Source organism: Endocarpon pusillum, assembly GCF_000464535.1.
Source record: "Endocarpon pusillum Z07020 unplaced genomic scaffold scaffold1275, whole genome shotgun sequence".
NCBI lineage: Eukaryota > Fungi > Ascomycota > Eurotiomycetes > Verrucariales > Verrucariaceae > Endocarpon > Endocarpon pusillum.
Genome location: NW_006913653.1, coordinates 103,190 through 124,357, shown reverse-complemented (window position 1 = coordinate 124,357; position 21,168 = coordinate 103,190). Strand labels below are relative to the sequence as shown.

General features: G+C 50.7%; 10 protein-coding genes across 10 annotated transcripts; 4 read left to right on the top strand and 6 right to left on the bottom strand.

The window, feature by feature from the left end:
• Positions 1-625: 625 nt before the first annotated feature.
• EPUS_03201 (uncharacterized protein) lies at positions 626-2,475 on the top strand (the record flags this gene model as incomplete). The annotated part of the gene is made up of 5 exons (XM_007789631.1): positions 626-642; positions 703-1,009; positions 1,058-1,313; positions 1,365-1,556; positions 1,604-2,475. 5 exons carry the CDS (start codon positions 626-628, stop codon positions 2,473-2,475), a joined length of 1,644 nt encoding a protein of 547 aa, XP_007787821.1.
• A 534-nt stretch (positions 2,476-3,009) lies between these two features.
• Positions 3,010-4,119, bottom strand: EPUS_03200 (uncharacterized protein; the record flags this gene model as incomplete). Its single annotated transcript, XM_007789630.1, has 4 exons — positions 3,010-3,806; positions 3,925-3,943; positions 3,997-4,019; positions 4,092-4,119. The coding sequence occupies 4 exons, from the start codon at positions 4,117-4,119 to the stop codon at positions 3,010-3,012; spliced, it is 867 nt and encodes a 288-aa protein (XP_007787820.1).
• A 1,747-nt stretch (positions 4,120-5,866) lies between these two features.
• EPUS_03199 (uncharacterized protein) lies at positions 5,867-7,716 on the bottom strand (the record flags this gene model as incomplete). The annotated part of the gene is made up of 3 exons (XM_007789629.1): positions 5,867-6,916; positions 6,969-7,109; positions 7,162-7,716. 3 exons carry the CDS (start codon positions 7,714-7,716, stop codon positions 5,867-5,869), a joined length of 1,746 nt encoding a protein of 581 aa, XP_007787819.1.
• Positions 7,717-9,088: 1,372 nt separating this feature from the next.
• Positions 9,089-10,228, bottom strand: EPUS_03198 (Pre-mRNA-splicing factor slt11; the record flags this gene model as incomplete). Its single annotated transcript, XM_007789628.1, has 1 exon — positions 9,089-10,228. The coding sequence occupies one exon, from the start codon at positions 10,226-10,228 to the stop codon at positions 9,089-9,091; it is 1,140 nt and encodes a 379-aa protein (XP_007787818.1).
• Positions 10,229-10,683: 455 nt separating this feature from the next.
• EPUS_03197 (Sterol 24-C-methyltransferase) lies at positions 10,684-11,888 on the top strand (the record flags this gene model as incomplete). Its single annotated transcript, XM_007789627.1, has 2 exons — positions 10,684-10,931; positions 10,991-11,888. 2 exons carry the CDS (start codon positions 10,684-10,686, stop codon positions 11,886-11,888), a joined length of 1,146 nt encoding a protein of 381 aa, XP_007787817.1.
• Positions 11,889-12,084: 196 nt separating this feature from the next.
• Positions 12,085-13,628, bottom strand: EPUS_03196 (uncharacterized protein; the record flags this gene model as incomplete). Its single annotated transcript, XM_007789626.1, has 2 exons — positions 12,085-13,100; positions 13,160-13,628. The coding sequence occupies 2 exons, from the start codon at positions 13,626-13,628 to the stop codon at positions 12,085-12,087; spliced, it is 1,485 nt and encodes a 494-aa protein (XP_007787816.1).
• Positions 13,629-14,747: 1,119 nt separating this feature from the next.
• Positions 14,748-15,488, bottom strand: EPUS_03195 (uncharacterized protein; the record flags this gene model as incomplete). Its single annotated transcript, XM_007789625.1, has 5 exons — positions 14,748-14,911; positions 14,974-15,220; positions 15,296-15,308; positions 15,365-15,405; positions 15,462-15,488. The coding sequence occupies 5 exons, from the start codon at positions 15,486-15,488 to the stop codon at positions 14,748-14,750; spliced, it is 492 nt and encodes a 163-aa protein (XP_007787815.1).
• A 350-nt stretch (positions 15,489-15,838) lies between these two features.
• On the top strand, positions 15,839-17,412 carry EPUS_03194 (uncharacterized protein; the record flags this gene model as incomplete). The annotated part of the gene is made up of 2 exons (XM_007789624.1): positions 15,839-16,098; positions 16,149-17,412. 2 exons carry the CDS (start codon positions 15,839-15,841, stop codon positions 17,410-17,412), a joined length of 1,524 nt encoding a protein of 507 aa, XP_007787814.1.
• A 527-nt stretch (positions 17,413-17,939) lies between these two features.
• On the bottom strand, positions 17,940-20,143 carry EPUS_03193 (uncharacterized protein; the record flags this gene model as incomplete). The annotated part of the gene is made up of 2 exons (XM_007789623.1): positions 17,940-18,833; positions 18,899-20,143. The coding sequence occupies 2 exons, from the start codon at positions 20,141-20,143 to the stop codon at positions 17,940-17,942; spliced, it is 2,139 nt and encodes a 712-aa protein (XP_007787813.1).
• Positions 20,144-20,557: 414 nt separating this feature from the next.
• On the top strand, positions 20,558-21,139 carry EPUS_03192 (uncharacterized protein; the record flags this gene model as incomplete). The annotated part of the gene is made up of 1 exon (XM_007789622.1): positions 20,558-21,139. One exon carries the CDS (start codon positions 20,558-20,560, stop codon positions 21,137-21,139), a length of 582 nt encoding a protein of 193 aa, XP_007787812.1.
• Positions 21,140-21,168: the final 29 nt, after the last annotated feature.

The window sequence follows — 21,168 nt, the reverse complement described above, 5'->3', positions numbered from 1 at the left end:
ATTCAGTCGATCATGTGTGGCATCAGCTGTATCGTGACATTAGACAGGCGGACGGCAGAACAGCAGAGCACCTGCAATCGAACCTCATTGTCAAAAGAGCTAGATGACAGTCTTGCACTTATGCAGCATCGAGGACCAGACTCCTCTGGCCAATGGATCAGTCCAGATGAACGAGTTGGTCTTTCTCCCACCAATAGTCCATGTCAAGGAAAACCCTACTGAAGCTCGTCGATAGCGCTGGGCCATGTCCGCTTAGAAATCAACGACCTCTCACCCGCTGGGGCACAGCCATTCTCAGACGTGGACGATACTATTCATGCCGTTGTTAATGGTACCATCAGGCGTCCGTAAACGTCGACCATTGTGCTCATCAACCAACAGGAGAGATTTATGATTACGACAGACTTCGTAAGGAAATGGTCGAGAAGCAGAATTACACATTCAAAAGTCGCTCAGACTGTGAAGTTGTCCTTGCTCTGTGTGTGCATACAACCTGATTTTCCGCTTGTGAAGCTGATTCTTGGTCCACGATTGAAGCTACAAATATTATGGAGCTCCCTCGTTCTTGTTTCATCTTCGCGGAGAGTTTTCATTGTGCTTGTACGATTCGGAAAGACAAATTTTCATGGCGGTTAGGGACAGGTATGGGCGACATCTGCAAGAATCACCTGACTCTACACAGCTGCAGCTGATTGAATTCAGATATGGCATCAAACCACTTTTCTGGACAGTGGCAGAAGGAAGGCTTCTAGTGGCAGCAGAGATGAAAGCGTTTAAATCAATCGCTGGTGTGAAGTTCGAGTGGGACGTGCGAAGTATTGCAGACGGGTCTACCAACTTTGGCTACGCGACAACATTCAAGAACATTGAGAAGGCAAATTCATTCAACCTAGAATCTTTCGACCTTCGTCTGACGTGTTCTAAGGTGCGCCCTGGCCACTACTTGGTGTGCAAGTCGTTCGGCCCTATCTCGCAGCACGAGTACTGGAACTCGGACTATCCAGATAAGGTATCATCCCTGACTCTTTCCGACATCTACCGCTAATCCTCACCCCAGACCGTTGAAGACAATCGATCAGAAGACGAAATGATCGAAGACGTCCGAAAGCATCTTATGGAAGCAATACGGCTTCGTCTTCGAGCTGATGTCAAAGTTGGGATTTCATTGAGCGGTGGTCTTGACAGTTCAATCGTGGCTGGCATGACCAATCAGCTTATCAAGGAGGGCGAAAAGGTAGGTGGCGATGCTGTGACCGACAGGCTGAGCTGTTTCGGTGTTGCCTTTGATGAAGACAGCGGATTTGATGAGTCTGGTAATTTGCTCGAGATATTTCCCAATTAGTGAGAATGCTGATTATGGTAAGCCATCGCGGATCGCACTGCTCAACACCTCGGCGTTCGCTTTTACAAGAAAAACATGAATGAGCAATCGTTAGCAGACCAGCTCGAAGATGCAACTTGGCATTGCGAGCAGCCTTATGCTGATCTCAATTTCATTGGCATTTACGCACTCTCGGAACTCGTTCGAGAACAAGGTTTTCGGGTCTTGCTGAATGGTATGCTTCCACTGAAATCGGATAACAGCTACTGATGTCTTGCTCAGGGCAAGGCAGTGACGAGATATTTGGAGGCTACTCATTTTTCCTACCAGACTTTCTGCGAGAGCCAGACTCGACTTTCATCGGCCCAAGAATACCGGAACCAGAGCGGCGCGAAGCCCTCGACGCCGCAGAAAAGGCAGCTCCCCTCTACACCCTAACTCAACCGGACAAACTCCTCAGCTCACCCATAGCTCGTCAACAACTCAACAACACAACTGCGGCAAGCATGATGGCCACCTCCTCTCCCAGCCTCCCCTTCTCCCCCTGGATCCCCGAAACTTATGGTAACTGCGACCAGCAACTGACGTTCTGCGTCACCATCAATGGGAGCATCATCTCCAAAATCCAACACAAATGGCACCCACTCCACACAGCCGAATACCTCTTCACGACCGCCACGCTCCCGAATATCCTGCTCAGCCATCTAGGCGACCGAGGCGAGATGGCGCATTCCATCGAAGGACGGACCCCCTTCCTCGACCACAAACTGACCGAGTACGTCAACAGCTTACCCCCCAGCATGAAGATCCGACCTGATCCGCATCATCCGGGGACATTCCTCGAGAAGTGGGTCCTAAAAGAGGCGGCCAAACCGCTCATCACGGAGGAGATCTACACCCGCAAGAAACATCCCTACTCGGCGCCGGTGCTGTATCCGGTCGGTGGACCAATCCATGGACTGATGAAGCGGCTGATCACGGAGGAGAGCGTGGAGGGGCTGGGGTTCTTGGTCTCGGAGGGGATCGCGGAGAGGGTGGAGCGGTGTTTCAGGGAGCAGGATCGGGTGGGAATGCGGGAGTTGTTCATGGTTGCGCAGTTTGTGGTTTTGGGGAGAGCGTTTGGGGTTCCGAAGGCGGTGCCGAGATCGGGTTAGGGGAGGCGAGGGGAGGGCTTCTGAATCGATGGAAAGCTAGAAGAGGTGTGGTGTGGTTTCACAGAAGGAAATGCAACTCACTTCTCCTGGGGAATAGAGTAAGGGTTTTCCGATTCTGGAAATGTGTCCCTATCCATTGCTTAGGACCTATCCATTGCTTAGGATCGTTCTATTGCGCCACCCGAACTCCCTGTCAGAAGTTTATCCGCTGCATACATCTGCTTAGACGGATGACGGCCTCCGTAGAAATACTAGTGGACGGGGATGGAAGATCAAGAAGGAGGTAAACGTTTGTGTGTGCATATTCATAAGTGTTATATGTGCATAAAATCTGTATTCCATTGAGAATCGAATCTTCTCTTCTTGGCGGATCTTCTATTCCGCCGTTGCAGATGCTGTACAAGCAGTAGTCGGGCCAGGTTTCCGAGCATAATGAACATTCCTATCCATGCCATCATCACTCGTTAGCAAAGCCATTGCCTCACAAGCAAAAAGGGAAAAACAAACGAGAAAGAGCACGAAGGAACGGTGGCCTCACATATTAAGATACTGATGAAATTCCATATCGAGCATTTCCTCCCTCGCCTCTCTGACCAACTCAAGCACCTGTTCCTTACTCCACCCTTCATATCGACTCAGCATCCCTAGGGCGCCAGCCTCGAGGCCAGCCACTATATTCCTCTGAGCCCAAACACCTAGTGTCTTTTCCTTTTTACTATTCTCCCCCTCAGGCCACGGACCGACAGGCCATCTGAAGTGCTTAGATGTCACGTCCACGAACCCAGCTTCTCTTAGCTGCTGGTCGAAATGCCTCGAGGCTTGGGCGTTTATGCCCGCCTTTTTAGCCGCGCCGATGACATTTTCGCTCCATTTGCGAAACGCGACGCCTTGTTTAGGGGAGTCTGGTTCGCAGTGGGCGGTTAGATCGAATTCCTGGGCTTCGAAGTAGCCGCCCGGACGGAGGTGGGTGAAGGATTGACGAAAGAGACAGGGCCAGTCTTTCACTCCTAGGCTTAGCATGCGTCCGTGGACGAAGTCGAGACCTCTCGCTCCGCTGACTTCGCCGGAGGTTGGGTCGGGAATGGGTAAGGGGTAGGTCCATTCTTCTTCGATGTCGTCGATTTGGAATTGGCAGTTTGGTGGGATCCAGCGGGGTTGGACGGGGGAGAGGTCCACTCCTGTAACAGTGGCGGAGGGGTTTTCGTCGGCGAATTCGATGGCCCAGATTCCGGTGCCGGTGCCGAGATCGAGGACGGAGTTGGTGGATGGTGGGAGCGGGGAGAGGTAGAGGGCGCCGTCAAGGGAGAGGCGCCACACACGGTGTTGGAAGTCTAGAGCTAGAAGTCAGAAGGAATGATAGGATCGTTTGGGAGAGAACTTAGTGTCAAGAATGAATGAGAAGCTCAGATGCACGTCTGGTGTCGGTTCAGAGCAGCTGCAAGCACATACCTAATCTTTCTAATTCAGGCTATCGCTCCAAGTCAGCCACTGCTTTCTTTTTATTCCAGTACATGAACATACCTCATCATTAGGTAGAGCGTAAGCTAAAAGTAACAAAATGAGTTAATACGATTTGTGAGGAACAAATCATCTCATGCTTATATGAAGGCCTTGACGGTCGAGGGACGAAGAACTCACAGCCATCTTTATAAGCATGATATCGTCTCCCATTCTCAAAACGATAATCCATCACAGAGGGCGTTAAGCTGTCTGTCAATGTTGTGCTAGAGATCCGACAGAAACATTGTCAGAATTGCGTTGAAGAAGACATGTCTACTAAAATGGCTTTCTTTCAACCACACGAAGCAGTTCATAGCTCTTGATCTCCACCACACCTCAAAAATATGGAAACAATCCAATGCCAATATCCATGGCCCCAAAATTGGGGAAACTTACGTATAGGATTCCGTGTCTCCAATGGCCGAATCCGTATCATAGATGTCTCATCCAAACCGTCGTAATCATTCACTGACGCCTAGTACCCAGCGTCATGGGGGATGTGGTTTGGATTTGACATTACTTCAAGGGGAAGGGCGCCTGTTTGCCCGCCACGTGGTAGTTAAGAGGCCCGAAATGTCAACTATAATTAGGAGGATTGGCGGACGTGCAACATATTCGTAAATAGGGTTCGTCGGCGGACTAAACAGGGGTTGAACCAGTGGAGGTAGTACGATATCCTTTGTAGCATGGGGTTTTCTCGCTAGGATGACCAAAGCCCGAAGAAGGGCCCTCCGGCCCATCTTTCTGCGCGTCCTAGGCTTTGAATTCGTCCCTCGCAGTATGACTTGTCTTGCTCCTAACTTAGCTTTTCAATACCCAGTAAGAGTTGGGTAGAATGGAAGATTGGTTGAATTGTTTGTACCGGCCATGGTAGACAGCCCAGACGGCAATCGCGCTTCGGTATGGGTATGGGGTGCCAGTATGACAATACATTCGTGCCACAGCGGTCTCAACAACAATGGTTGGGAGATCAACGTACGTACGTCGCCATTGAATATTACCAGCGGGCTTCAGCTCTCCGAAAGCGATGTGATTTGGCCATGGATTTGCAACAGATTTTGCCACGAACCGTTTCTTCAGATGGACTATTGAGCTTGATTAGCACACAACAAGGCAGCTGAACCGGTGTCGAATTCTCCGACTCTCGCTTATCTTGTGTGGCTCTCACATGGGGCAAATATCCGCCGGGAACAGATGTTATGTTCGACGTTAGTTCCGTCTGAGAAAGAAAGGTCTGGAAACTCATCTGTGCTCCGAGCTCATGTCCAACAGCGGGACAACGAAGACTGTTTCGAAGCCGAGGAGTCCCTTCGCCTAATAAAGAGGTCTATGTAGGTGATAAGAGCAGGCGAGCATATCAAACCAAGAACATGGAAATACTGAAATAATGCGATGAGATAGTCTGCGGGGTGAAAGACGAGAGACGAGATATCTGACGAGCAAATAAGTGACATAGTTGCACGTATTGTTCTGTGAGAAGTTGCAACCAGCAGGATGGGTGGGGAGGGTAAAACAACGACTATCATCTCTTAACAGTTGTTGTACGGAGTACACTGGCCTCGGTATGATATGATGAACAAGGGGATAAGAAACCAAGATCATCTGCTTCATAACGTGCTGTCACAATCGGGTTATCTCAGCAGTGATGTGGCTGGAAGATTAGGCACTGGTGGTGGTCACTAAAAGAGGTTCGGGCCCACAACCAACCGAGCACACTTAGTACTTGAATTCTATGACTCTTCAAGTCCTTCTGGTAGGATCCAAGGACCTGTTCGGCTTACTTTGTGGACGACTGCAGAAGAACCGGTTTATGGCGAGGCAGCCTCACCATCGAGCCACCCCGGAAGCAAATCGATATCCTGCCAGCGGCTCTCGTGCGTATGCCAGTCTATCAATATTTGATGACCTTCAACTCTTCCCCCTTGATCTTGCCATCACTAACCAGTCTCTTCACTTCATCCTCATAAGCTCCCTTCACCTTCTCAGCATCCTTCCCTGCCAGATTGAGTTTGCTCGCCAATGCGGCTAACTCATCGGGGTCAACCTTTCCAATGATCAGCTCCACGTCGGTCAACACGCCATCCACTTGCGCCGCACTAGCCTCTCCGCCGCTGGCAAAGTAATTGACGTCCTTGACACTGCCTTTGAGAACACGTTTGTTCTTCTTGACCGCATTTTTGGCGGCTTCCTTGGCTTTCTTGCTCTCTGCTCTCTCGGCCTTTGCAGCTTCCTCCGATTCCTTTTGCTGGCGATCTGCCTCCTCCTTAGCCTTTTGCTTCTCCTCTGCCTCTCGCTTAGCAGCAGCTTCCCGTTCATTCTTCTTCTTGTTCTTGTTTGCCTTGCTCTCTTGGCGGAACCTCTTGATACGTTCGTCCTGTTCCAATGCTTGATCAACGACCTGGCGTAGACGCGCGGTATCCTCGGTCTTCTTCTTCCGTCGAGCATTCGCATTCTTCTTCTCGATGTGACGCTTATGATCACGGCCCTCATTATCGTCAGGAACATCTTCGTCTAGGTATTCAAAGGTTCGCCAGCTGTCGAAATTGTACCAGAAGTTGTAGAACTCGTCCACCTCTTCCTTCGTGCTATTTTCGTCACCCAACATTGGCACTGGCTGCTTGTTGCTGAATCGAGCCTCGCTCTCAAAGACAGGGTTCCACATCTTGTAGAAGCCACGCTTTTGTACCTCTTTCTTGCTTGGCGGGTCTACGTCGGCTGCCTCATCAACGCTATCGAATTGGCGACGCTTGACGGGATCCTCAAGGATTTCATTCGCACGTTGAATACATTTGAAGAATGAGTCGTCGTCTGACTGACCTTTTGCGGCCTTCTTGTCAGGATGATGTCGGAGAACCTTTTTGCGATGCGCATTTTTGATCTGCTCTGGTGTGGCTTTCCATCGGTATTTGGAGAGACCAAGGACAGCGTAGTGGTCTTGACCCTAGTAAAACGTGAGCAGGCATTTGAAAGGGCATGTAGTCGCAGATACACACCTTCCAGTCTTTGGCGTCGCGTGAAAGCATCAGTGGATCTTCGGGCTCGCTGATCTCGGTAGATTCATCGTCTTCGATCTTCTTGACCTTATTCTGTGCTTGAATTCGCTCATCTTCGGAGAATGTGCGGCCGTGACGTTTCTAGGTAATGATGAGCATGTAATGAAGAATATGTGAGGTTGAAAGGACTTACTCTACGGGCAAACGCAAGAAAGTGAGGACCAGCAGGCTCGATCTTTCTCATCACAGGAGGTGAAAGAGTACCAAGAGCTCGAAAATTTGGGTTGCCAGGATCTCCTTTCCATCCCTCAGGCTTGGGAGGAAACCTGACTCGCGGAATGCCATCATCTGCTTGCGACCCCATTTCACTTGAATTTGAGGATGTAGTCGGAGTAAACACAGGGTTATCCGGGGCTAAGGATAGAGAAGAAGGTAGAGTCGTGAATCCGGGAGCCTCCAAGGTAGCCGAAACAGCTTGAGCGAGGTCGGCTGGTAACGGTTCTCCGAAAACCAGATGGCGAGGGGGCCCACCAAGCTCTGTAAGGCTGCCGGTGCGAAAGCCCAGCCCGTCTGCTCGAAATTGTAGGACTGCGACGTGGTCACCAAGGCTAGCAGGATCATAGAAGGTGAAGCAGGGTCCACCTGCTCCAATCTGGTAGATAAAGCGGACGCCTGAGGCCAGAGAGCTGTGATAAAAAGTTTCGGCAAAATCACGGTAAAGAGAGCTTTCTGGTGTCTGTTGTGCCATTTTGGCTGGTGTAGGTGATCTAGGCCCTATCACGTTAGTCACCTTCGGGCACTAAACACCATGGAGCAGGTGTAGCGAGACCACGGAGTTTGTCTGGAACTCACCTAGTATTCAAGTTTTTGGTTGAAAACAAAATCGAAAAGAAGAATGAATAGAAAAAGATTCTAGTATACCTGCCGAGAAATCGCTGTGAAGCATAGAGACCAAAGCGGCAATCTCGTGATTATAGTGATGACTGCCGCTCTAGCCGCCTACAGACATCTTTTACGGTCAGCCAGAATAGCGTTTCAAGGTACCAGCGTATTGTCTGTCTGCTGTTTAACTTCTAACTATTTGTAGGAGATTTCACTCTTCTCACCGCTGCCCGTGTTCAAGCTCGTGAACGATTCAACAACAACCGAACCTTGGAACGCTCCTCGAAGGAAGCTATAGGGGCTGTGAAGCATGCAGAGGATGTTGCACAGATCCTACGACACAATATTGTACAAGGAGAGCAACAAGAAGGCAAAGATGTGCTAAGTATGGCTACCAGAAGATCGTTAGAGACCAGTGGTTGACAATAGGACAGAGCTACGTATTCACAAAGACACTGAGCGGGGAGACAATGACACTATTAAACTGGGCAGGAAGCCTGTGACAATCGGACAGCCATGCTCATGATTAGACCATTATCTGTCTATGGGGAATGCCGGTGATGCCACCATCACTGAAGGATGCCGCTTTCGCCATCTCAGGCAATTGGTAACAGGTTACATCGGTCACCAGTCTGGCTGGCTCTCCGCCCCTCCCGAAGGCCGTTTGTGACATTTTATCAACGAAGGAGCGAACTCTCCAGCCAGTCTCCAGCATAACTTTGCAGCTTGGAGTCTCCTGGCAAGTACACCCCAGAATGCAATGGGAGCTTCAAAATTGCAGTTCATACGCCCTCACAGCCACACGTTAAAAACAGGGGGGATCTCGGACAGAACCTAATTATGCAGAGGGAATTAGCTACCTTCTCACGAGGCAGATTGGGGCTGATTAGTGAAGGATATTGGGTTCGAAATTTTTAGTGGACGCTAGAGCAAATGCTTTTTTTGGGCACTGAAGGCCCTAAGAAGCTGACTTTGTGGTGCGGGTTCTCAAAACAGGGCTCTTCGTGTTGAATACTACATGTATATTCAGTTTTGGAATTGCACAGGCCTGCTTCCATGGACCGACATTGCTCTGGGGTCTTATCAATGCAGCAGAATGACCTCGAGCAAGCTAGATTCTCTCTCTGCTGGGTGTCGAATGATGATGCCCCCTTTAACCGTCCTCATCCTTTACCAAGGAAGTATAAAAGTTCCTCCTGAACGCCTCGCTAAGTGATCCGGACGGATTGACTTGTTATTCAGTCTCCAGCTAGGCTAGCATATTGCACCTCGCCAGTCCCGGGCGGAGGAGCAACAGCATAGCTGCCATCATGCTCCGCTTCCCCACCGCCGCCTGGCATCATACCATCACCATTTCCTCTCTGCTGACCAGGCCCAGACCGCTCAGCAGCCTTGACAGCCGCCACAGTTTGCCTCCCTTGTCTCGCCAGTTCCATCCTCTCCTCCCTATCCATATTATCCAGCGGCTTAGGCTTTCCCCACTGTACCCTAAGTGGACATCCTTGTATTATTGCTCTTCCTTGACAAGCCTCGGCAGCCTTTTCAGCCGCTTCCCTGGTAGCGTAGTTAACAAATGCACAGTGTGCACGGTGAGAGCAGACAAGAGATCGAATTGTGCCAAAAGAAGTGAAGAATGTACGAATGGCGTGTTCGGGGAGGTCGTCCTCGACGCCTGTGACAAATAGAGAGGTTATATTTGGGTCTGAAGGAGGGAGGATGTCTTTCGGTTGGGGAGGTAGTTGAGCAGTCCCGGGAAATGCACGACCGCCTCTTGCGCCTGGTCTGCCTCCTCTTATTGCATCTCCACGTCTGCTGTCGCTGGTGCGTATAAGGCCAGGACCATAGCCTATCTGCTTTTGCTCCTGTCTTTGCTGCTCTCCCTCTCCCGTTGCTTCCAGCCTCCGCTGCTTCTTGTAGTATGGCTCGCTGTTGGCTAGTCTTCGTAGGAGATCCCTTGCCTTCTCATCCGTCTTCTCGTATTCCTGCGCCGCTCCTCTTCCCTCCTCTAATTCCTTCTCGTGCTCTTGAGCGTAGTACTCTCTGTTAACTCCACTAGTCGGGCCAGGCGCTACCATTTTCAAGGCTGCATCTCGCACCGTGATAGGCAGGCCGAATGATAGATCAAGCATACAGCACTGGCAGCAATTTTTCAGCCTGGCGCAAGTGAGGCATATATTCGTTCGTTTGGTACGTGCAGTGCGATCCGCTTTCCACCGAAAGACTGTAAAGGGCCTTGTACATATTTTGCACTCTGCGCCATGATCCTCTTTCAGCATCTGGACGTAGGGGTTCTCTGGCAGGCAGCTTTCGCAAGAGCTGGGGAAGTCGGTGGTTTCCCAGCCGGAGCGGTTGAGGTCTTGCTTAATTTGAGGAGGCATGTTCTTGCAATCGGCCTGGCGTGTTAGGAGTAGGTGCAGACCAAGGCCAGGTGTGGCGTGTTGTGGTGTGTTAACACTTGAACGACGTGTTGTTGTAGCTGACTCTACTCCGAGTCATTTGTATGTGAGTACGGAGTAAGCAGCTGCGGAGGAGGAGAAAGTGGCGTGTACATAAGCAGTCTTGGCGAGCCACACGGAAAGGACGCGGCCGGATGGAGCTATGTACTATATATTTTAGCGGATCTGCAAGGGACGGCTGCTCCCTACTTTTTTTCTGGGTGTACTTAAAGATATAAGTGTAACTGTAAGATGCAGCGTGGTCAAATTGTGCCTCCTACAACGGCTTTGAGTCTTCACAAATTCTCTTGACTGATTCCCCTGTTCAATTACCTACTTGACGAAGGTTCACATCATCCTTCAAGCCAAAATATCCCCTGCCGGCTACCCCTTCCAACATGGCTCCCTCCGCAATCTCCCCTCTTGAGAAAGAAGACCACGTTCGGGATGCCGAGTTCAACAGGATTCTGCATGGCACTTCCGCCGAAAAACGTGGTGGCATGATAGCCATGTTGAAAAAAGATCCTCTTTCCCAGAAAGCCGCAGTTGAGGAATACTTCAAGCATTGGGACAACAAGAGTGCCGATGTTGAGACTGAGGCGGTCAGGAAGGCGAGGAGAGACGAATACGCTACCTTGACGAGACAGTATGTTTCCACTTTGGCTCAGCGAACATATCATATGCTGACCTCCGCTTCTCTTCCAGCTACTACAATCTCGCCACTGATCTTTATGAATACGGCTGGGGCGCCTCCTTCCACTTCTGCCGCTTCGCATACGGGGAATCCTTCTCCCGTGCCATTGCCCGACATGAGCACTATCTCGCGCTAAAGATGAATCTGCAAGAGAACCAACGTGTGCTGGACGTAGGCTGTGGTGTCGGTGGACCAGCAAGAGAGATCATCAAGTTCACTGGTGCAAACGTGATGGGCTTGAACAACAACGATTATCAGATTGAGAGGTCGCTAAAGTATGCGAAGAAGGAAGGCCTTAGCCATAAATTCGACGCGACAAAAGGCGATTTCATGCAGATGAGCTTTCCCAAAAACAGTTTCGATGCTGTATATGCCATCGAGGCGACGGTGCATGCACCGGATTTGAGGGGTGTGTATGAGCAGATCTTCCGAGTCCTGAAGCCAGGTGGCACTTTCGGTGTATACGAGTGGTTGATGACCGACAAGTACGACAACGACAATCCCGAACACCGCGCCTGCAGGTTAGGAATTGAGCAAGGAGACGGCATCAGCAACATGGTGACAGTGTCGCAAGGCCTGGCGGATTTCAAAGCCGCCGGTTTCGAGCTGATACACGATGAGGATCTGGCCGAACGAGACGACGCCATACCCTGGTACTATCCCTTGGCTGGCGAATTCAAGCACATGGGAAGCATTGCCGACGTCTTCACGATTGCGCGCATGACATGGTGGGGACGCGGGTTGGTGCACAAATTCGTTGGATTAGGAGAGACAGTCGGTGTGATACCCCAGGGAACACAGAAGACAGCGGATAGTTTGGCGCTGGCTGCTGATAGCCTTGTGAAAGGTGGGAAGGAAAAGTTGTTCACTCCGATGTATCTGATGGTAGGGAGAAAGCCTTTGAATTAGACGGTTCGGACTTCGGTCTTTGCTTCCAGGTCCCTTTGGCTCTGTACATATATCGCTTGCCAGAGGCAAAGCTTCAGTAGAAGCTCGTCGTACCTGCTGCTGAATTGCTAGAACAGAGATCATGTCGCCATCTCAAGCTGAACAACCTAATGGACGGTGCATTTCCTTTGGTTTTGATGGCTGGCATAGAATCTTCTCATCTACCCACTGCAGCAAACCTCCTCCCTACCCATCCACTTCCAAACTCCGCATATTCCTCTTTACTCACACCAATCTTTCGCACCACCTCCCTATTTCCTGCCATCCTCGCACCTCCCAACCAGGTACTCGTGACCGGATCCTCCATCGCTCTCACTCTGACTTCATACTCCACCGGCGCTAGCATTCTCAGTTCATCCTGAACCCTTCGCACGAACCCCTTCATCCTTGCGTTTCCGCCTACAACGAGAATGTTGGAGAGTAGAGTGGCTTGGAGCGCGGGTGGCAGCACCGAAAGTGATTGCATGACCGCCTCGGCTATGCCCGGCTGGCGCGATCCAATATCGGAGGGGGTAAAGAGGATTTCGGGGATTGAAAAGCGTTCAGACCCGAGTGTCATGCTGATCTCATCGCCAACGCCGGAAGCGGAGGAGGGTTCATTTGCCTGGCGCTTTTGCTTTCGGTGGGTGAGAGGGTCATGAGAACGAGAGAAGCCGCGGGGTATACGGAAGCCGTCAGGGAGGACGTAGTCGATTAGGCCTGGAGGATCTGGGACCGGGCATGGTGGAGATAATGAAGATGGCTTGTCAATGTCCATTGAGCCATCGTTATCTGCCTTGTCTTCGAGTGTTGGCGGAGCCGTTTTCTCTGACTTTCGCCATCGTGCGGTATTGCCTTTCCAAGTCTGTTCCATATCCATCTTGTAATTTGAGCTAACAAAGCACACGTCTTCCTTGATGTCGTTGACGATTTTCGTGTCTTGATGAAGGTCAAAGTATCTTAGCGATACAACCTCTTTCAAAAGATTCGTGAGATGCTTCCCTCCGAGGTCGACGCGGCGGATTGCTCTTTGAATCGGAACACCGTTATACAATGGTGTTATGATTGTGTGTGAATAGCCGCTATCAACGACCAGAAGGCATTCCTGGGCTCGAGGGTGAGTTTCGAGAGACGGAGAGCGGTCAGTTTCACCGAAAAGGGGATGTAAGTCATTGTAAGCGTTTAGTGATTGTCCTGCACCTCGCTCTCAGTAAAAGCACATCTTTCCATCGTGCGCATCTAGCCATACCCACCCACTATCCTAGCATATCCGCCGAAGCCCCATTCCTCCATGATGATCTCATCGGCATTCCTTTGTAATGCTTGCATTGTATTCGGCGCCTCTGTAAGGATCAGAGTCGTACTGTCTGGCTCTTTGACAAACAGGTCTGTATGCGCCGTCTTCTCATCAAAGAAACTGCAGTCCCAGATCTCTTTTTCTGCTTCCCAGTTCACAAGTTGACCGCGTTCGACAGGCCTTCGGAAGATGGCTTCGCTCCATTGCGATATGTTATCTTGCTGAGCCGCAACATAAGTACGTTTGTCTCTTGTGCGTGCGAGAGAATTCTGAACTGCATGACACCGCTTGAGCGTATCTGCGTCTGCTAAAGGCAAGCTTGGGGCGAAGCCAGCTTTCATTGAAAATGCCCCATTGTCTAGAATGAAGGTGCTGGAGGGCAGGAACTGAGAATCCCGAACAGCAGGTTTCGTAGCTTTAGGCATTTCATGGGAGGCGCAGGGATGGATGCCTTTCAGGGTAAGACGCTCAGAGAAAACTTCCACCGCTATGTAGGTTTGGATGTAAAAGACTCTACAATAGTAGAAAACTTTGGGGCATCAGGTTGACCCATTGAGGGTACAATGTCATGCCTATTGGCTTTGACTCAGCTGTATAGTACTAGTAGGGCTCAGGCATGGCGCTGGTAGTAGCGTGAACTGAAGACGTGCTTATTTACCACGTGTTAAGTCGCGAGGTACAGACACCCCAAAACTGGTAAAAGGTTGAAGGCGAGGGTCTAAAAAATAATTTGTGTACGAATACACACCACTGAGACTGTGTCAGTGTGTTCCATGTCCACCCGCGAACAACCCCTTGTATTCTTCAATGACCAAGTGGTGTCACACCAGCAAGTTATTGTTATTTTATATTATTTTGGAGGTCGAAGATCGGTCTCAAAGTCTCACTGGCGCAATGGTCAGTGTGTCCCACCTCAAAATATAAAATATATTTCTGACGTCTCAAAAGGTAGCGTGTTAGACTCCTATGATTAGTCTTGGATTCACAATCTAAAGGTTGTGGGTTCGAGTCCCACGTGAGATGTTGTATGATTTCTTTTTGCTCCTGGAGACTTATATATGTGGGAGACTCAATCAGGATTCACTATGAAGGTATCACTCCAATACATAATCCGGTGCTGGGCCGAGACTTGGCGCTACATGCTGCCATGCTTTATTGCGGAGGAGCACAAGTTTTATTGTTGGTAAGATGAGGGACATTGTGAAATATCATATCACAAATTGACAGCATAAATTGGATCATTCGAGACCGTCAAGAGCGAGAGCGGTAGCAAAATCTGTGTAGGTACTCCGGGGACGAGATATTCTTGCTCAAAAGCTACAAAAAGAGGCGTCAAGGTTTACTGCAGTGCCAGTAGTGTGACGAAGAACTAACCCTTGATGTTGCAATGCGAGGCATACTGAAAGGAGCGGAATTGATTTGCTACAGGAAAAAGCAACCAGCGTAGGAGAAGAGCTGATGCAATAGACCAAGGCTAGGAAGCTCACAGTTGGTATGAGATATAGATCCATTACGTGCTTAGCCAGTCTCATACCAGGTGTATGCTAACTTGACCCTGGGGTTTCTGGTTTTCCTGGTTCCAGCACTTCTACAATGTTCTGTGGATCTTTCTGAGCGAGGGCCACAAACTTGGTATGACTACCTCTCGCAACGATTTCTTTGTCCTTGTTGAGGAACTTGATCGACGTGTAGGCAAGAGTCTTGCCAACTGTTTTCGGTTAGTGGTTCCGTTTGGCGGTTCAGTGAATGTGGCTGTGCTTTCCAACATACACTTGTCACAGACAGCCTCTCCTTTGATCAGATCTCCAATCTTCCCCCCTGAACTGAGATACGTCACATTCAGATCAGTGGAGACGCCGGTAGAGAAGAGGCCTCGTGATGCAAGAGCCAGTGAGCCGCCCAGGTCCACCATCGAGGCAATAGTACCGCCATGGAGTACGCCCAGACGATTAGTGTGCTGTTTTTGGATTGGAAGCTCAAAATGAACCTTTCCTGGTGAAGCTGCTGTGACACGGATCTTGCAATGGCTGTCAGCTCAAGTTGTTTGAAAGCGGCATCAAGGTAGTCGATATCGCTCCTGACTTCGACTTACCCCATCCAGCAGTCTAGTTGTGTAACGAATGTCAGCCAGCTCGAGCAAATGCTTCAAAGTCGTTCACACCTCGGCTCGAGGCCAGAATTGGCCCGAAAGGCTTCCCAGACCTATAGATAGTAAGACGATGTGGATCTTTCGTCAACTAGTAGTATGTGTTGCTCACTGATCGAACGAATTTCAAGGCTGACATGATGCCAGGCCGCTGAACCAGCCGGAAATCGAGACTATCCGTACTGGGTCTCATCTATGAGTCATTGGGATCAGTTACAGAGTCAACCACAGGCTGCCTGACAACAGAGATGTAGGAGCATTTGAATGAATCATAAACCATAAACATCAACTACAGACTACGTACTCGGTAGTAGTCTTCTATTCAATTACTGCCGAAGTTTTCCCGAGCCTGAGTCAATCCCAAATCCAAGACATCGACCTTTACAGCCTTTTATTGCTCGCTTTCATACCCAAAGTCAACCATGATTGATAGATAGCATCAGCTGAACGAGGCGATCGGCGTCTCCACGACATCCACGTCCACAAACCATGGCCGACTCAGATGTTCAGTCCTGGGAATACCTGGAAAGACTCCAGGGGACAGAATTCTATCGACTCTACAAGAATCCTACCTCAGCACTGGCCATATTCCGCAAACGACTTTCCAGTCTCGGTAGGCAAGTAAGATCAATTATCCGGCCCTGGGTTGACACCAGCGTAGCGAAGAGTCTCGTCATGGCTCTGCTGTATTTGAACGCTCCCCTACCTGTAAAGGACTTGGACGTTTGGGTCAAACCAGGCAGCAGAAGGTTTGCAGCAAGAGATCACGACTTCCAGAATATGCTGATACGAAGCGAAGTGAGAAGGAGCACGCCCTTGACTTGCTCCAAAGATACCACATAACAGCCGTGAGCTCTTCGAAAGCATACAAACTTACTGAAAACTTCTCTCGATCACTACGACAGGCTCTCACGGGAGGTGGGGATACCAAATCCTTCGGCGAAATCGCCATTCCTCCTTCCAATCCGTCGATTACTGTTGAAGATCTGGACGGCTTTGCTCGCAATCAATGGGAAGGGATTCTGGGTTATATGGTGGGCAATTCCGCCATACCGCTTGAATCAACAAGCACCGTTGTCGATCCCTCCCCAGGGGTGATTGAACTTCTCAAAGCTGGCCATTTGATCGAATTGACCGGATCATCTCGTCTGAGCTACTCGCCCAAAATTACCAAAGATGGATTTGCATTCGTCCTTCAGGATATCAACACTCAAGTCTGGTCGTTACTATTCCTCTACGTCGATCATGCGGAAGATTTCGCGATGACAAAGGTGGCTGTCCTGTCATTTCTCTTTCTCATCTCCTCCCTAGAGCTTGGCCAAGCATACACCAAATCCCATCTCGATGCCGACCAGTTGCGCATCCTTTCCGACCTCTCCGACTTCGGCATCATCTACCAATCCTCCTCCGACTCCCCAGACTTCTACCCGACCCGCCTCGCCACAACGTTAACCTCGGACTCCAATACCTCAAGCACCGACAATACAAACCTCTCTTCCGCACTGACCACCTCCTCAACTTCCCAATCCCACGGCTTCATCATAATTGAAACTAACTACCGCATCTACGCCTACACGTCGTCTCCACTGCAAACCTCCCTCCTTGGCCTCTTCACCAACCTCCGCTCCCGTCATCCCAACCTCATCACTGCCAAAATGACCAAATCCTCCGTTCAACGCGCCGTCCAGATGGGCATAACGGCCGACCAAATCATCAGCTATTTGACCTCTCACGCCCACCCACAGATGCGCCGGCACGCAATCCAAGCCGCGTCAGCAGCCAGTGACCCGGCCAAAGCGGCGCAGGCAGCCTCCGTGATCCCGGCCACGGTGCTGGATCAGATCCACCTGTGGCAGATCGAGAAGGATCGCATGACGACCACGCCAGGGTATCTGATGAAGCAGTTTGGGACCCAGGCCGAGTACGAGCGGTACTGGCAGTTTGCGGATCAGATTGGTGTGTTGGTGTGGCGGAGTGATCGGAAGAGAATGTTTTTCGTCAACCAGATTGACAGTTTGAGGAGGTTTATGAAGAGCAGCCGGGAGAGTGGTGCAGAGGGGTGACTTTCAGTCCTTCTTGTTAGGGAGAGCAGATATTGGATGAGATCTCTGACGAGTTGAAGGGAATCAAGAGAGGACCCAATTTAGGCTTTGGCCTGATACATCTTGCCGTTCACGTAGGTTAAAAGGAGTTTGGACTGTATCGCCAGATCAAGCGCTCGGGTAGAGCTTCACATTCGTACTAGGCGAGCGGTATGTCTGCTCCAGAGTCCAAGCCCCTGTCGAGCTCTTTCTCTGTGGACGGACCCCCACCAGGAAGTTTTAGCAGTTGGAAATCAGACCCCTGGCGTCGTTCGAAGGTTCAAGGTAGACAGACATTCGAAAAGACTTCTATCCATTGCAGTTGTCGTTTCCGGCTTGTTGGGGGGTGAAGAAGCTAGAAGATATATCCGTCTGCTTCCAGAGACCAGCAAACACGAAGCATACCAAGGCTGCTAAACGCCCTTCACTTTCAGCGAATGACTCAACACATCCAGCGGAAAGATCGCGACAACATCTTCATGCCCCCCCAGAAAAGAAGCCATCACATTTCATGCATCACCCGATCCGCTCAGCCCAGTGAGACTCCTCCCCATCCTCCTAACGCTTCTCACGCTCTCGGAAAAGACCCTCTTCAACATCTCACCACCCGTACCCGGACCTCCACTTGAAGCGCTGCTCTTCCGCGGCATGCTATGTCGACTCGTCTGTTTCGCGACCGGCGCCGGCATCTTGCCTTGCGGTGCATCTTCTGCGTTTCTAACAACATCTGAACTGATACCGGTTCTGCGCCTAGCATTCTGCTGAGCAGCCGCCGCAGCCCTCGCGCGTCTGCCGGCGCTCAATGCGCCCATCTCACCAACCAGCACTTCTTCCTGTGCCTTCAGATACGACGGTCGTCTCCGGCCGACCTTAGCGTGTTTTCTGTTTGTGCCGGTGATGACCTCTGTCTCGATTTGTCCCATATCTCCTGTTGTCTTCGATCTCGTCATGGATGGGTTTGGCTTCGGGTTGGTGTTTATCATCCTCATTGCGGCCGCAGCAATGTTCTTGTCCAGACCCGGTACCTTTGGGCAGAGCCCTGTTGAGAAGAGTCGTGCTTTGCTATCCGAGGAGTGTATATGAAATGGAGCTGGTTGTTTGGCGGCGAATACCTTCTCGTAGCTCTCGTCTATCTGCTGCGCGAACTCCTCGAATGATCCTACGGCTTCTGGTGTGCGACAGTAAGAACGAAGCTCTTTGAGAGCCCGAAGGCTGCGGCGCAAATCGTCAGCTTCGAAGGAGTCGCTGTTGTCGATCTTGGGTATACGAGGGACCGCTGTGCAGGGGGAGTCGGCAATCGATGCGGACACAGACGAGCCGATAAAGTAGTCCTCGCTTCTCAAACGATCACAAAGTGCCGAGAAACGTCCATGCCAGTATTGGACTGGTTCATAGTTATGGACCTGTAAAAAGATGCCAACCATCAGTGCTAAGCGCATCGTCTGCTCTAGTCGGTATGATTACTCACCACCTTGACATTGATCTCCTTGCCTTCGTGGCTGCCAGATCCCATGCTCACTCCAGAGTCAGGGGTCAAGATTGGAGGTGATACTGCTGAACTCGAATTTGGTACAATCCTTAATCTAGCTCCTTGGAAGGGAAGCTTTTTGCTGCTGTCGGCAATCGTCATGTCGCCATACTCCTCCGTGGCCAGATCAAAGGAACCATTCGACCTCGTTAAAGAAGTAAGTGTTCTAGAGGATGCCGAACCGGTGCCAATGTCGTTAGCAAGGAGCCTTTTCGCTCGTGTGGAGCCCTTCATCCTCTGCCTGTTTGCTTCAACTTCCTTCGCAACCTGGTTAAAGTATTCGATTTCCTTGTCAGTCATTCTGCTCTCAGCCAGAGCGTCCACGACGCTAAGCTCGGCTGTTTGGCTGACTGTGCTAATGGTTCGTGTCGAGGGTTTCGATGGGGATGGTGTGTTTGCTGCCGAACCAGTAAAACAAGTCATGTTGCCTGCAGTCTGGCTTCGAGGCAGTGGTGGTCCCAGGGGGCCCATCAACTGTCTCTGAGGGATTACTGGTGATGTTACCTTGGTAACCGAAGACAATGCTTTGTGTTTGGTCCGACGCTTGTGACCTGGAAGCGAGCTGGTCGATTTATTTTCTGCTTTTCCTGTAGCAGATAAGACCATGGCATCGAGGCTCGCAAGGGAATGACGAGAACAGCAGGTGACATGCATTTGCTGATGGATGCCTGAGAGGCCGTGTGAACCGTCTATCGGTTGAGAAGTGGTCTCAGGTAGGCTGGATCGTGGTGGCCGAGCACGAGAAGGCCTGAAAGCAGGTTGAGGATCATTATGAGGAGGGACAAAAGAGTTCCGTCTAGTTCGAGAATAGGTGCGAGGCTTGACAATACTTGGTGGTGTTCCGTCTGTCGCCGCTTTGTTTCCGGTCGGGCCCGTCGCAGCAGCACTGGAAGAAATGTGTTGCGCCGCGGTCAGCTTCGAGGTAGGACGTGGAATGGACGAGCATCGCCGGTTGTAACTCTGCGTTGGTGTGATGCCACCCAAGGCGGCCATCTTGCGCGGCGTGGGAGCCGCCATGGAGTCTCGCATGGAGAAAGAAGAGGTGGAGGAGGAAGAGGAGGAGGAGGAGAAGGGGAAGATGGATCTGCGAGGTGATCGAAAATACAGGATACTGGAAAGACGAGGAAGGGACGCTTCAACCGCAGCATAGGACCTGCAACTTTCCATGTCTCGCTGCTGCTCCATCTTGTTCTTCCTCTGCGCTCAAAAACACATAACTTGCTTTGACCACTCTCACTCTCACGCGTGCACATATAGCGCCGAGGCTTAATCAATATTGACACTACCTTGGCCTGGGACAGGTACCATTGTTCTGGTGTATTGGGGTATAGAGAGAAAGCCGTGGTTGACCGCAGGCAGACTCGTGGCCACACGCAGGCGCAGCTCAGAAAGAAACCACGCCTCTCTTACTACAACCAAACAAAAACACATCTCGTGGCATTGCTCCTGACCTTTCCCTGGACCTGCTCTCCGACAAGCTGTTCACTATTCCTGATCGTGGTGGACGCCGGGTTCCATAATTACACTTCCACATTCGAATGATTAGCATCGTCGACTGAACTCCGCATCAGCAACTTCTCACTTTACTTTGACGAGGCAATGGGCTCAGGTACATCCGCTGACGGGAAACGTCCATCGCTGATGATAATGGCAATACCAGAACAGAGTACCCAGAACAGAGGCCTGAGCGGCGCCAAGTACCTCTACCCCAAGGCGGACGTCGCACAGCTGGAAAGAGTCCTCTCAGCTGTCCGGGTTTTGCTCGAGGGAGTGGAGAGCATCAGGCTCTATTTCCTCCGCGTAGAGGCCGCTATTGAGAAGCTTCAAGCAGAGGGTTCACGCCTCCCATTCCCCGAACAAGTCCCTCCCGAGCTAGACAAAAGCCTGACTATGGTAACCGTGCAGGAAAAATATGTTCGATACATGAAGGGACTGCTTGAGCTGAACCAGGCCGTAATCCATGCCTGGTATGATGGAAGGTTAGATCATGCGCAGGCATACGCGAAGTGGCAATACGTCGATCCACTTGCTACCTCTGCACACTTTCACGCATTTGCAACCGAGATACTAGCCATGCAAACACTCGCAGGCGAATTGCAGTCGATTACAACAGAGCTGGAAGAGGAGGCCCGCGCATCTTCCCAATTGTTGGACGAATGGGTTATGATCGGACATCCCTGAACATGAATAGTGGAGGATGAGTGCAGGAA